Source organism: Trachurus trachurus (assembly GCF_905171665.1).
Source record: "Trachurus trachurus genome assembly, chromosome: 19".
Lineage (NCBI taxonomy): Eukaryota > Metazoa > Chordata > Actinopteri > Carangiformes > Carangidae > Trachurus > Trachurus trachurus.
The window spans coordinates 5,135,237-5,149,796 of NC_139913.1; the positions used below are offsets into that span (position 1 = coordinate 5,135,237).

The following is a 14,560-nucleotide window of genomic DNA, read 5'->3' on the forward strand; positions in this document are numbered from 1 at the left end:
GACTTCACCCTACATTTTCAAAATAATTTATTATCTTATGTTACAGGTTTTGACCGTATATGTAATGGATATATAGCCAATATTTAATATGTGAAAGTTGATGAAAACAATGTGCATGTACAAGCTATCTATCTATCTATCTATCTATCTATCTATCTATCTATCTATCTATCTATCTATCTATCTATCTATCTATCTATCTATCTATCTATCTATCTGTCTATCTATCTATCTGTCTATCTATCTATCTGTCTGTCTGTTTTATTGTGAAACTTTTCACAGGAACCTCTACCTACCCCTCCTGTGAGCTTGACCGTGTTGGTAAAGGCTGTTCGGCTCCCGCCTCATCAGACACCTTTCAGACGAGGAGGCAGCGCGCGCGCACGGGCTCACGTGCGGAGGTAAAATGCAGAATAACCGGACGAGGCTCACGAGTCTGGCACCGGCTGTCACTGAACATTAGTTTTAGATTAATTACTTTCATTTTTATTAAAAAAAAAACACATATAAAAATTGTATAAGAGCAGAGCAGCCATGAAGAAACACCTGAGTCCTGCTAAACAACAGCAGCAGCAGCAGCAGCAGCAGCAGCCACCGGCGGATGTCCCGGCTGCAGCCGCCGAGGTGACCGTCCAACAACTCAACGAGCTGCTGTCCAACGGCAGCGGCTTCTACAGCCTCCCCACGCAGCATTTCAACGAGGTCTTCCCCAGGATCTACATCGGTAACGCGTGAGTCACTCAGTCACTCAGTCAGTCAGTCAGTGGCTCGCCCTCTCTGCTCACATGTGACGTGATGATGAGTGAGTCTGTTGCTGTCCGTGGCGGTGTGTGTGTGTGTGTGTGTGACACTGACAGACAGGTAGGAGGACAGGTTATTCAACACCGACAATGACAACAAATGTCGCGCAGCTACAGTTCAGGGCGGCTTGTTATTCCGGTGCCGAGCCGAGCGACAGCCTGTTGTTGTCAACAAATAACCGGCTGTCCTCGAAACAGCAGCGGCCGATCGAGCAGCCTCACAGGTGGCCGTTGTGTAACACTCTGCCAGAACAATGATATTTGATATTATGTGTAGCTATGTTATTATTATTATTATTATAAAACTGGGATTCAGACGTGAAGGGCGACACAAAGAGCTGCTCTCACTCCGTGGATCATCCCTCCATCATTAGTATATCAGCGCCGCCGTGTAATCACGTCCTCATCAAGCCGCTCCCCTCCCCTCCTCTCCTCTCCTCTCCGCTCAGCTGCAGAGCCACAACAACAATATCACATGGAGAAACAAAAAGCTCTTTGTTTTCATTCATCAACACCACCGAGCATCTCGTCTCCTCCCTAGCTGTCAGCACCTCCGTGACCTACAAATGCGCAGCTCGGGCTAAATTAGGCACCTAATTAATCGATCGATGATGTAAAACAGCTATTTAACTGCTGGTTTATGGCTCAGTCATAAGCAATTAAGCTATTAAAGAACAACTTTTGAGGGTTGCCAGATTTGTGGGGGGGGGGGGGGGGGGGAATCCTCCTCCAGCAGACAGGTTGCTTGTTTATCAGAAACTGATCTGGATTAAAATCCATTGATAAACTGATCTACTGTAACGATCATTTATACAACTTAACATTCATTTAATAAATGTAGGATGATGATACAGTTTCTTAAAGCCCAAAGTGTTGTTGTTGAATGCAACAAATGTTCACAGTTACACAATTAACGGGCTGGAACCAAGTGTTTGTCATTGTGTCAGGCAGATAATCAATGAATTGATTAATTGATTGAAACAAGCTCCGACTGACACATTTAGAGTTAAAAAATGATGCTGCCGGTTCTCAGAGTTTGAGTTTCTACAGTAAATGACCTCCAACACATTTGTGATATCGTTGTGTGTATCGGCCACTACACACTGTGCTAAGCCTGGTCGGTGTAATCTAAGAACAGACTTTTATGTTGAGCAGCAGAACGTTAAAACACCGTAGGCATTGTTTTCTTTGTGTGTAATCACATTAGTGGACAAATAAATACCCACTTTGTAGTAGAACTTGAGCTCTAGTGCTGTTATCAAGCTGTGCACGGTGCAACATACAGTGGATATACTGTGTGTGTGTGTATGTGTGTATATGAATATTAAACATAGCAGAGGCTGAACCGTAAATCCATGCTGGTTGGTTGACTGGCTGCTATTGGCTTTGTCATGAACATGTCGACATTTTAGGAATTTACAGCTCAGTGTTACAGTGAAGTCAGTTCCTGGTAGTTCGTGCACAGTGTGTGTGTTATAATCTGTCTGCATAATAAAGAGATAAACACACACACACAGTCAGTACAGTCAAGGCTGCAGATTGGTCATCGTTCACAGTATCAAATAATGTTTTTAAATGGAAATAAACAAATCAGTGATGGAAACTTGGCAGCACAACATGTGTTTTCAACCTTATTTCTTACTAGAAACGTTTCCATAGTGAGAAATATCCAAAAATAGTCAAATATCAAAAGTCGGCTTTAAAAGATCAGTCAGATTTGTACTCATGCATCAATAGGTCCAATTCTAGATTAATTTAATCTGATAATGATATAGATAAATTGATATTTAGAAGATAATGATATATCAGGTTGTGATTATTTTCATTATTAATGACTTTTTTTTAATATAAAAAGTCAAACATATTGATAAATATCATTCACCTTTTCTCATCTTTTGTCATACTTTGTCTGATCAATAGTCCAAAAGTGGTTTGGTTTACAATGATATTACAAAGGGCTCACATATAAAAAGCTGCAAATAGAAGCACATAATCATTGCAGCCTGTGTATACATAAATAATCTTGATAATAATCTTGTGACACTCTAAATGAGACATTTTACATTGAAAAATTGACTTATCAGCCTAATTTATTGGTGTAACTCCAATTAAAGTCACATTTTTCCAGAACAAAATCAGTAACTTGCAGTTTGACGCACTGTTTGTTTTTAAGTGAAGCAGAAAAGTTAATATCTGTCACAATTAGGTATTGAAAAAAGTCGTTTCTGATATCTCAGGTATCATTTTTACTCAGAAGTATAGAGAATATAAAAGACTTGAGTGATCTGCAGAGCCACTGTTGTTGAGCATTATTCCCATGGTGCCTCTCTGATCGCTCTACATGTGGGGAAACACTCCTTCACACTGTATATGGGACACTCAGAGCCGAGATCAAACACACAGCAGAGAGTCGGCACACTGATCGCACTTCCTCTGCAGCAAAACAAAAACACCCAAAGTTGCACCAACAAACCCGAAAAAAGAAAAAATCATTTTCAGGTTTCAAGTGTCAAATCAGAGGGAACAGCCAGCAGAGGAACGGGTTATGGAAAATGTAATTTTCAGATATATTCTGCTGAGTTGTAATGTAATAGAAGCTTTTCACGGAGCAGCTCTTAATCTCACTTATAGATTCACGGTATAGAGAGAGAGAAAGGCGATACAGGGATGCCCCCCCACCCCCTCCACCCCTGAGAAATTTGTCTCTGTGCAGTCCATCACTTGGCTCCAGCCGCTGCCAGCGGAGCGGTGGAGGAGGGCGAGAGGGACGAAATACAAGCACATTACTGTACCTCAGAGCTACAACAAAATCAATGTGAATATGCCAATCTGGCCGGCCAAGTCTCCAAACAAACAAAGCAAAGCGCTGGCAGGCGTGTGCACAGCTGAGGCCGATATCACACACACACACACACACACACACAGACTGACCGACTCCAACGCGCTCTCTGATGTCTGATGAAGAGATTATATTATATTCTCTGATTATTTAGCTTTAGTCTCTCTGACTCGAGGCCACAAGTGAAGTGTTTTGATATTAAAGTCTATCACAGAGTCCGAGAGGGAGGCCGGTGTTAAAGCTGCACTGTGATGTTGCAGCGGGCGAACCCGTATCGATTGTTGATTAAAGCCTGCACCTTGTCCCGCCTTGTTTTCCACCGCTGGGACCCACTCAGCCCTTTTCTGCTGATGTGCCTTATTAGTTTTACCTTGTTACAACTTAAATTGTGTATTTTGCAGGGAAACAACTTTCAAAACAAATGCACCGATTAACACGCAGCAACAGCTACAGCTACAATAGGGTCTATAAGGTGCAGATTGGATGCTACTGTTACACGACTCAAATTAGAAATAGATCCGTCCTTGAAAATCTTTATTGAAATGTATAAAAATGCAAAATAGTTAATGGGCCTGAGTCCAATTACGAGTCAGGAGGTCCCCCGTGAATTGGGCCCATTAACCATTTTTTAGGCCATTATATAGTTTAAATGTAAAGTGCTTTTATTTTCAGGCCATGACACAGTTAAATATAATTAATAACTGTTCGTTTAGTTCAAAAACATCAGATATTAAAGTCAACTAAAGCTCTCGACACCTGTTTCATCCGGACTGTGTGGGTGTGGTTTGGCCTGGTGACCTCACGACTGTCACATGTTGATTTAAACGTTTCTACATTGTAACATCATGTCCAACAGCGCTATAAAAACGTAGAAAACAGATTTTCAGACCCTTTAAATGCTGAAAATGACTCACCCAGACACCGCTCTGAGGTAATATCAAGGATGACACTGATAATTTAGGCACAAATTAAGGTTTAAATGACAAATTTTAAGAAATTCGCCAAAGAAAATGCACAACAATGTGTATTTTCATCTGCTCTCTACCTGGATAGCAGGTGTAATGACATGATGTAATATATTAACGTGCTAAATCTAATGGAAATAGTGCATCTATGTTTGTGTCACACATTACATAATGTCCTCATCGCTCCACATATCTCAAATGTTTTTGTCTCTTATGTTTCCATTGCGCTGTCGATTAACTTTTAAAGAAAACAGTAGTCGGTCTGTGCAGCCTCCAGATTATAACCCGCGGCGGGTTTAAACTGTTTATCAAAGGGTAATTTAAATAAACAAGACTTTGACCAGCGCAGCACTTGTGTGAGAGTCAGTGAAATGTTCTCATCCCTAAATGGATTATAACTGTATTCTCCAAACTCTCACACACACTCTCTCCCTCCGCTGTTTTCAGATCAGTAGTAGTCAGCACTCTAAAACCACGGCGCGCAGCTCAGGGACGGACTTAAGGTGTGGTTGTTTGCTTTGAGGAACACTTTGGCTCTTTGTGAAGCTGGTCTTTAATAATGGATGTTGTGGGACTGCAGATCCCAGGGTGAGGAGGGGGAGGCAGGGAGGGACAGGCCCAGGTAAGTAGGGAGGGAGCCGTCGGCTGTGAACTCGACTGAACCCGCTGCTCCTCCTCTGCACTGGGATGTACAGTAACTGTGAACAATGCTGCTCATCAGAAACAGACGTCACTACTTCACACACACACACATGCTTCAACATTACAAACTTCACGTTGTTGTGCAAGAAGTGCTCATAACTGCATTGTAAGCAGGCGCTCAATCATTTATGCACACAAGCTCACACTTAGTCTAAATATACACAAACAGGCTCTGAATGAAAAGGTCAAACATGAATGAATGAATGAATATCTTGCATGCAGACTGCGAGTCCTTGTCACAGTCTCACAGTCTGTGCCCTGCGGCTGACACGCCAGCAGATGGGCTGCTTCATCTCCTCTCCTATGGCTGTAAAGAATTTCACTGTACTAGCTGTATATGTGACCAATAAAGTACCTTTAAAGCAAAATGGTGGCAGCGAGGACATTTTTTATTAGTTCTTGCAGAAGGTGGTGGTGGTGGTGGGGGGGGGGGGTTTGCAGCCACCACCTCTAGGGAGCTGTCCAGGGTCACCTAGCCTCGCCTCACCAGCTTCATATCGACTGTAAGCAGATATTGCAATAAAAGCAGACGGCGCTGTCAGGCCAGAGCACTTTACCAGAAGATTTATGCTTCTGGGTTCTGAGAAAAAAGTTAAGAAAATATAGATGAGATACTTTATATTTCCTTATACTGTAACTTTGGCATCGTACCAGTAACCACGGCTTTTATACCAGCTCCAGGTTTGTGGATGATGTTTTATGAAATCACTGATCTCTCCTCCTGCAGGAAACAAGCAGAAACTTATCTTCTATTGAGCTAATTAGAGACACTAAATGTCTCATAAAACTTTAATATAACATATACAAAAGAGGCATTTTATTCAGGATCAATGGGCAGTGCCTTTGGCCAGGTTGGATCATTAACAGTGGACACAGGCGTTGAGCCAGCCAGGCAGCCAGGCAGCCAGACCCTAGCTGTATTCCTGTGTGATGGTCTGTAAGCCGTATGGGTGTGTTTGCTCTCTGTGCCATAGGCCTAATATGCAGCATTGTGGTTCTTGAAGACAAGTTTATTAGTGTGAGAGGGAAGCAGCGAGAGATTTATTGTTTCCTGGAAGAGCGGCTGGAGATGGAGGTGAAGCTGCTGGAGTGGAGCCGGCTCAGAGGAGAGAGATGTTTTAACGTCTCTTTCTGTTTCTGGTCCTGCTTGAGATGAGTTAATGTAAAACTGTGTTTCCATGGCATCGTCTTTTTTTTTTCTTCCCTTCCTCCTCCTCCTTCTTTCCTCCCTACAGTGTCATTTCTCAGAAATCTGTCTCTGCAACTTTGAACCATTGTTTCACCTGCACGTACCATTCCCCATCCTCCCTCCCTGCCTCTCTCTTCTTCTCCTTCATCTCATACATCAGAATCAATACACTATTGTTACTGTGTTCTGCTTTTCTCTGTACACACCTCTTAGAAATAGGACATGTCATATCAACTCTTAGTTACTTTCTTTCAGATTTCAGAGCCGGGCTGCAGGGATTTGCTCCCATTCAGCCACAAAAGGTCAAACAGTGAGGTGGGATGACTCACAGTCTGTGCTCCAGTTCATCCCAAAGGAGTTGGATGAGGGTGAATAAGCCAGTGGAGGCCAGACTACCACATCTTTATGGCGCTGGAACAGTTTTCACTGAGCTAGTGCTACAAACCCGTAGCGTTGTTATTAGTTCTGCCTTTAAAATCGGGAATTGAAACCATAAACAAAGACAAAACAGAGCATACACGACCTACATGAACTGACACATGCCACCTGCACGGGCGCAAACATGAGCTGAACGTTACGGCTGAAATTATTAATCATTTAGTGAAGCAATACACAATGCACTTGTCAGTGACTTAAGTAATTTATGCAACAAAAACAGCCAAATCTTCTCCGGTTGCAGCTTTTTCTTCCGTTACATCACTTTGAAAGCCTGTGCTCTCTCCTGTCCCACCTTCTGTACAGTTTAAACTTATTTTGCCTCATTAGGCCTCCCCTCAGGACTGTGTGGGTGTGTATACAGATTTACAGCTCCCCCTTGCTCGCGCTTGCAACTGTTATATCAAGACAGCAAACATCTTTATCACTTTTATAGGCCTTTTTTCACTGAAGACACTTTGACGTCTCGCGGTGGGGGAGGGGAGGGGGAAGCACAGGTGTGAATAATAAAACGAAGGAGCTCGGCTTTGCTCAACGTCAACCGGGAGCGGAGATCTGACCAGCTTAATTCAAGTGGAAACACCTGTGTGAGTGAACAAGATGTCACCTCTGGGATCTGCACACAACCGTACGAGTTTACCCCTCCCTGCAGATTTACAGTATCTGGCTTTTTTATATCAAGAGATGCTGTGACGCTGCCAGCTCAGAGTTCACCGAAATGCACGTAGAGAAGTCATGACAGGAGCAACCTGTAATGTTGAAATATCACTTAAAAAATAAATTGTGCTGACACGCTGCGTTCCTGACAAAAAAGTGTCTGTCAGGTGTTATTATTAGTGATGTTATTTGTCCCTGATGTCTTTTTCTGCTGCTGTGCACTCATCATTTTGTGTTGTGAGGAGAAAAAAAACAACACCATCAACAGAGGCTCCCTATAGATTTATATCAACTTTGTCTCTGCAGCAAACTTGTCACACACATCAACACCTTGCTACAGTGATTAAATCAACATATTTTTCAGCTCTGATAACAAACTTAATTATTATTTTTTTTTACACCTTACCCAGGTTTGTAGCGCAGAATGCGATGCGTCTGCAGAAACTCGGAGTGACGCACGTCCTCAACGTGGCCGAGGGCACCTCCTTCATGCACGTCAACACCAGTGTGGACTTCTACACCGGCACGGGCATCACGTACCACGGCATCCCGGCCAACGACACAGAGCAGTTCGACCTCAGTGCCTTCTTTGAGGAGGGGGCTGATTTTATCGACAAGGCCCTAGCACACAATAATGGAAAAGGTGAGTTTATGTGAAGTCTTTTGGGTGCATAACTGGTCAAATTATTCACATCAGGCATTGATTCCTTAAAATATCTGTATAGTAAATCAGAACTTGAACCAATAGCAACATAATCTAGTTTACAGATATACTGGTGATGGTGATAGAGGAAGGGAGCACACGTCCTTCTTTGGGCTCTTGATTTTAAACATTTCTAGCCAGAGATTGTCACTTGCAGACCTTCAGCTAGTTAGCTGTGTGAGGTAAAATCAGCTCCAGGAGTTGGTTTAAAACATTAAAAAGTCACTGGATGACTTTTTAATGTTTCCAGCTGACTCGTTTTAAAATGAGAAGACCGTAAATGGGCCTTTAAATATGCACTTGGTGGCTTCATAAAAAAAGCTGTGTGTCCCAGGCAAGAAGTCTCAAGTCTGCACCTTTCCCAGCTGATGACGTGGAAATAAAGGAACAGCATCGTTTTTGTATTGCTGAAGAAAAAGGCTTTAAGGATGAGGACTACCTGATGTGTCTGGCAAACATAACCATGTCTATACCCTAAATCCAATTAAAAATGGGAAAGAGCCGTAAATTCTGAGTCTATCTAGGATCAGCTTTCACACAAGATGTGATTGTTGTGTTGTTTTTGTTTTTGACGTAACATGAAGTCGCCCCAAAAAACAAACAAATGTAGTTTGCTAATGATAAGCTGAGCTTTGCAAATAGTTGGACATGCTAATTATAGCACCTTACAGTTGAGCAGAGAAACTCATTATGTGCTTCAGTGCTCAATAGACGTAATATTTCTTATTGTACATCTAATACTTTTCCCTATTCAACCTCTGAAACGATTTGAAAGAGCTCAGAGACTTTTAACCTTAACCCCCCCCCCTACTCCGAAACCGACCAATCACATCCCAGTGTGTGTGCTCTGATTGGTCAGATTCCCGGAAGTTGACGTTCCTCCCGCCTTTCGCTTGCTAACTAGCTCGCACAGCTGTAAAATAGCAGGTTCTGCTTTTAACGGTTTGGACAATATTACTGGCTTGGAATACTTTCTCTTTATCTGTGGACACGTACGGACGGAAGGCATACCAGGTGAGGAGTGCTCATCCGATTTAATTTCACTTCTGTGCTCAGAGTAACTGGAAAACGAGCTAGCTAAAATATCGATAATTCCTCCGGACCGAGCTAACGGGGGATAGCATGTTATGTTTCTTTTTTTTGCGTCTTTGTGGGGCGTTTCAGTACTGCTTCCCGCTAACTCGGTGAACGCGGTGATTAGGTTAATGAAACACGTACTTACATGTTGTTGTGAGTGCAGTGCACGTCTCCTGCTGGGGAACATGTAGAAGCAGTGTCCCGTCCTTTCAGAAACAACTGTTGAGGAAACTCCAGTTTCGAACTCTGCGGTAGTTGAAGCCGTTGCTAGGCAACTCCAGTCACCGAGTTCCTGCCGCTCTCTCTTTTCCTGTTGGCTCTGAAACCAAAGACGGTTTATGAACGGTAAATAGAGTATCTTTGCTGAAACTGAACGACTTCTTCTTATTTTCTTTTATTATATTATGGCGGTTGTCAGGTAGTTGTGCATGTGGTTGTTGTTGTGTGCTTTTCTGGCTGTTGTTGGGCTTGAAGGAGTGTCTGGGGACGTACTGACGTTATGTGACAGTGTAGGACTGCCAATGACACAAAGAGGGAAACTCGACGCATGAATATTATTTTATTATTTTTTTGTATGCTGAACGGAGATTAAAGCACCACATTATAAGAAATATTTAAAGGGGTAATTAAACATTTTGGCAAATCCTCCAAAATGTTGATAAATGCATAGCCGGAACTACATTCCAGACACGGATGTGATTTCAAAAGCTTCATGTGTTGTTAAGTTACATAATTATACATGATGATTATATCATAGTGTGGCGAATGTGCAGGTCACAACTTTTGTTGAGTTGTTGGATTGTGTATTTGATGAGTTTCCATTGTGTTCACTGAGCAGCTTGCGTCTCTGCCCTGCTGATCTCAAAACAACATGCATGCACCGAAAACCAAAGGTAATGAACCTGCTGCTATAACTATAGGGTTTATGGTGAGAGGAGAATTTGCCAAAATGTTGAACATCCCTTTAATCATAGTTGCAGCTCTCTTACTTTCCCTATGTAAAACTGGACAGGTCTGCTGTATTTTTATGTGGTAGCTCAGTTTTATAATGGTTAGACAACGCTGTAATTGCACTGGTTGTTAGTAATGAAGCAGCTCTTGCACCAAGCAGTGTCTTAACAATGGTAGAGCACTTCAAAGGGGGACATAATGTCTTTTTTCACTGAGACATGCAAATAAGCTCCTCTTGTTAACCGGCTTGACAAAGGGGTCGGACATTGAAGGCATCTTTTAATGAGTCAGTCTTAATATGCTTCAATGCCGTGGATCTTGAAAGTGAAGAAAGGGGATGATTGTGACGGCCCCGAGCATCTCAGGCTAAATCTGACACACTCCTGAGCCCTGCTCCATATTCCATTATCAGATCACATCCCTGGACGTCAACATTGTTAGAGCGTCTCATGCACCTGTAGCACCAAAGCTCAAACCACCTCCCTTTTTCTACAATAGCTTAGTCATGTTTAACAAGTGCTGTGACACTTTTATTCTACGGTCACAGAATAAAACAACAAGTACAATGAAATCAGAGGTCACTTGGGGAATGAGTCCTAAATTAGCCGTTTGATTTATCTAAATATTCTGCGGCAGGTTGTTCAGATTGTGGAAACACTGGATCCCAGGAGACTTCAGCCCCACACCACCAAAAAAAAAAAATCTTTCCCCAGCTCTCCCAAAGCTGCATCTAAATTTAGTGCAATTGTCACAGCATGTGAGCAATGTGTCTAATTAGTGCGCTGCACCCTGTATTTTATGGCATGGATTTATTGTCAGCTGTGACACAGAAAAGCGTCTTAATTCTCCGGCAGTTTCAGCAAAAGGTGGAGAGAGTGAAGAGCGACTGTAACAAGGGCAGCGGAGGAGAGAGGAGAGGATGAGCATGATGGAGGAGGAGCGGAAATAGGAGAAAGCATCTCACCTCCGCCTGCTGCCTGGTATCGGTGTAGTCTGACATTGTCCTATGTGTAACATTATCTTTGACATTTTCTGACCCACCCCCCCCACCGCCCAGCTCAAAGCTCTGTAAAGGTCATAGGTCCAGGATTATAATGAGAGACTGCAGTGATGCGCTGTTCCTTTGGGTCTGCAATGCAATATTGAAGACTTGAGGTTGCAGTATGTAAGTGTTTGTGTTTACAAGCTCATTCTGCATACGTCTATCTGTCCTCATTCGATTCGATGTTAATTCATTTAGAGTTTTTGCTTGGTTATGAAAGAGATTTGTACAGAGATAATGCTGCAAATTGTACAAAGATGGAACTCTAACCTGGTGCATTATTAAAAATATGAATGTTTACATTAAAAATGGACCCAAAAGCAGTGACGTTAATGCACATATATTCAACATGACCCACCGTAGAAGTAAACAGTGCAACTCTTCGGTACAGTCGTGGGTGATAATTCAACTACTGCAGGCAGTGTGTACATTTCAGCAGTGACTGGACACAACAAAACGTACAGCAACATGATCGCGTCTGCAGATGCTCAGATCTCGCAAGACTAACGGAGGAAACAGGAAATGGCATACATTACAAGATCGATCATCCTTCACATGAAGATCGATATGAATAAAAATAGACAATTCTTTAACCCAGCCTTATACAGTATATGATTGGTAGCAAAATGATCGGTATGTTTAATCTTAAATCTTTTGATAATGAAAAAGGAAGGAGAGGTTCACTAGACATGAGTGTGATGCTGCTGACTCCCTCGACTGGTTATTGTTGTGTGTGAGTGATGAAAAGAAAAAAAAAAACCAAAGAGGAGAAAGAATCTGACAGATAGTGAGCGATGGAGTGAGAAAATGAGTGAAGTTGTGAGCCACGGATTGGATTCTGTGTCTAACAAGAGGATACAGTGGGAATCAACATTGATCTGTGGCAGGCTGGGTGATTAGGTATTGAAGAGGTCGTTTCATTGGCAGAGCAGCGCTGCTCTGGATGGAGAACAGAGGACGGGAGGAGACTGTACAACACAGGAGAGAGAGAGGAGAGAGAGATGTTGGGGGATAATACGAAGAGAGAGGGACACAGAGTGGTGTTGAGTTTCAAATAAAGTGCAGAATCTGCAGATCTGACCTGAGCCCGGCCGGCACACACACACACACACACACACATCAGCTGCTCTGTGAAGGTTGCCAAGTTAAATCCCTCATGGGGGTTTTGGGTAGTCTGTAATGAAAGTTAAAGTTTCATAGAGACACATCTTAGAAGGGAACACACAAACTGTGACAAACAGGGCCAAGAATACGAATATTATATAGGACGGGAGGGGGGATATTCATGTGTTCGTTGCGAGCACACACTCACGCACACACACACAGAGCACACGGTCTTATGCAGGGCTGAGACATCCCTGTAGGATGCAGGTGCAGTGAAGATGATTGACTTTGCCGAGTCTGCAGCAGAGGTCAGGTCTTATATTTGCATCTCCTGGCGTAGAAGATGCTGCGCTAGGCAGGTTTGGTCCCTGCATATGTTCCCCAACAACTCCCCTCTCTCCAGTTTTCTTTTGTTAATTTGTTTTTTCTTTCTTCCCTCATTTTTCTTCCTCTTTTTGTTTCTTCAGCCAGAGTCCTACAGATTATATAGCCACCATAATGTAGAGACACTGTCTGTTTTTTCACATTACCTCGACTTTTAACATTTATATTTATTCCTTTTAATGATTTTTTGCTCTTTTTGGTTTATGGTTTATGTTTATTGTAGTTTATGTTCAAGTATCACACAAATCTGAATGCACATACATGATTCATGTATTGTTAAGCATCATAGGAACTGTCATCACAATATGGACATGAAGGAAAGCAATAGCCATCATGGCTTTGTAGCTTGACTGGACTGAAATGACAACAACAGACTGATAATGTGACCTGTTGCTCCACCAGTATTCACTAGAGAGATACAAAAAGTTGCAGCTACAACACATAAATTAAGATATCTATTATACTGTATTTTTTATATATGATGAATATTCCTTTCTGCCGTTGTAAATGCTCATTAGGGACCAAAAAAGTTTTGATCCACAGCTGAAATATGTCCCCAACTAGTTTGCTGTTACTTTATGTTTGAGTAATGTTTTCTAAAAACAGTGTCTGTTACTGCGTTAGGGGATTATTCAGCCCTCCTCTAAATAAAAGCACAGGGTCTAGAGCTGCGTTTCAAGATTTAAGGCTTCAGTAGGAATGAAAGGTTTTGGATTTAAGAGCCACAGACAGGGGGAAATGAGAGATAGACTTATGCATTGTGGATTTTTGTGGGGTGTGTTGACAGCAGTGTGTATAGTTTGATACCTCTCCTTTTTTAATCTGACTCATAGACACATTTCTCTGTAAATTCAGCCTTGCACCACATACGGTTACGGCACTCATCCCGTTCTATTTCTGTACCCGTGTGTCGTCCCGCAGGGAAGGTGTACGTACACTGCAGAGAAGGCTACAGCCGCTCTCCCACCATGGTCGTTGCTTACCTCATGCTGCGCCACAAAATGGATGCCCGGCTGGCGGTGGCCACTGTGAGGCATAAGAGAGAGATCGGCCCCAACGACGGCTTCCTTCGCCAACTGTGCCAACTCAACGAGAAGCTGGCAAAGGAGGGCAAGCTGAACGGCGAGGTGGGGAAACTAAAGACCAAATGACGTTAAGAGGACGCTCTCTCTGCCCTCTTGTCTCCTCCTCCCATCATGCCTTTCACAGGCTTCAGCTGCTCTCGGGAGACGGACCCCGCCCAGACTAAACCAGCACCCATCTGACACCAGGGGTATTCCAAAACACAAACATACCGTACATACATGCATTTATCTGTGTAGATAATTATTCCCCATGCACACACACATACATACATACATACATACATACATACATGCACACACACATACATACATACAATCTCATAGGGCTGGGTATCGCTACTGATTTATTGATTTGATTCTGATTCACAAGGTCCCGATTCGATTCGATATTGATTCATTTGGAGATATTCCAGTTTTAATACCAATTTGCTGAGATTTTTACAAAACTAATACACAAAAAAACATTCATGTTTATATTAAATTGACAGAAAAAGCAGTTACATTAATGCACATTTATTTAACATGACCCACTCCAGAAGTAAACAGTGCAACAGTGCAGTGTCGTACATTAAAGAGATCGATCTAAGGATTTTATGAATCGATATCGGATCTTTCAAACGAAGATCG

At 42.5% G+C, this 14,560-nt stretch overlaps 2 protein-coding genes across 2 annotated transcripts in view; both read left to right on the top strand.

The window, feature by feature from the left end:
* Positions 1-534: 534 nt before the first annotated feature.
* Positions 535-13,999, top strand: dusp3a (dual specificity phosphatase 3a; the record flags this gene model as incomplete). The annotated part of the gene is made up of 3 exons (XM_083994611.1): positions 535-731; positions 7,998-8,230; positions 13,770-13,999. 3 exons carry the CDS (start codon positions 535-537, stop codon positions 13,997-13,999), a joined length of 660 nt encoding a protein of 219 aa, XP_083850737.1.
* The window catches only part of meox1 (mesenchyme homeobox 1), a 138,101-nt gene continuing 130,749 nt past the window's right edge, over positions 7,209-14,560 (top strand). The window contains exon 1 of the mRNA XM_083994604.1: positions 7,209-7,218. The gene's annotated coding sequence lies outside the window, so the exon portion shown is untranslated. The remainder of the gene's footprint in view (positions 7,219-14,560) is intronic.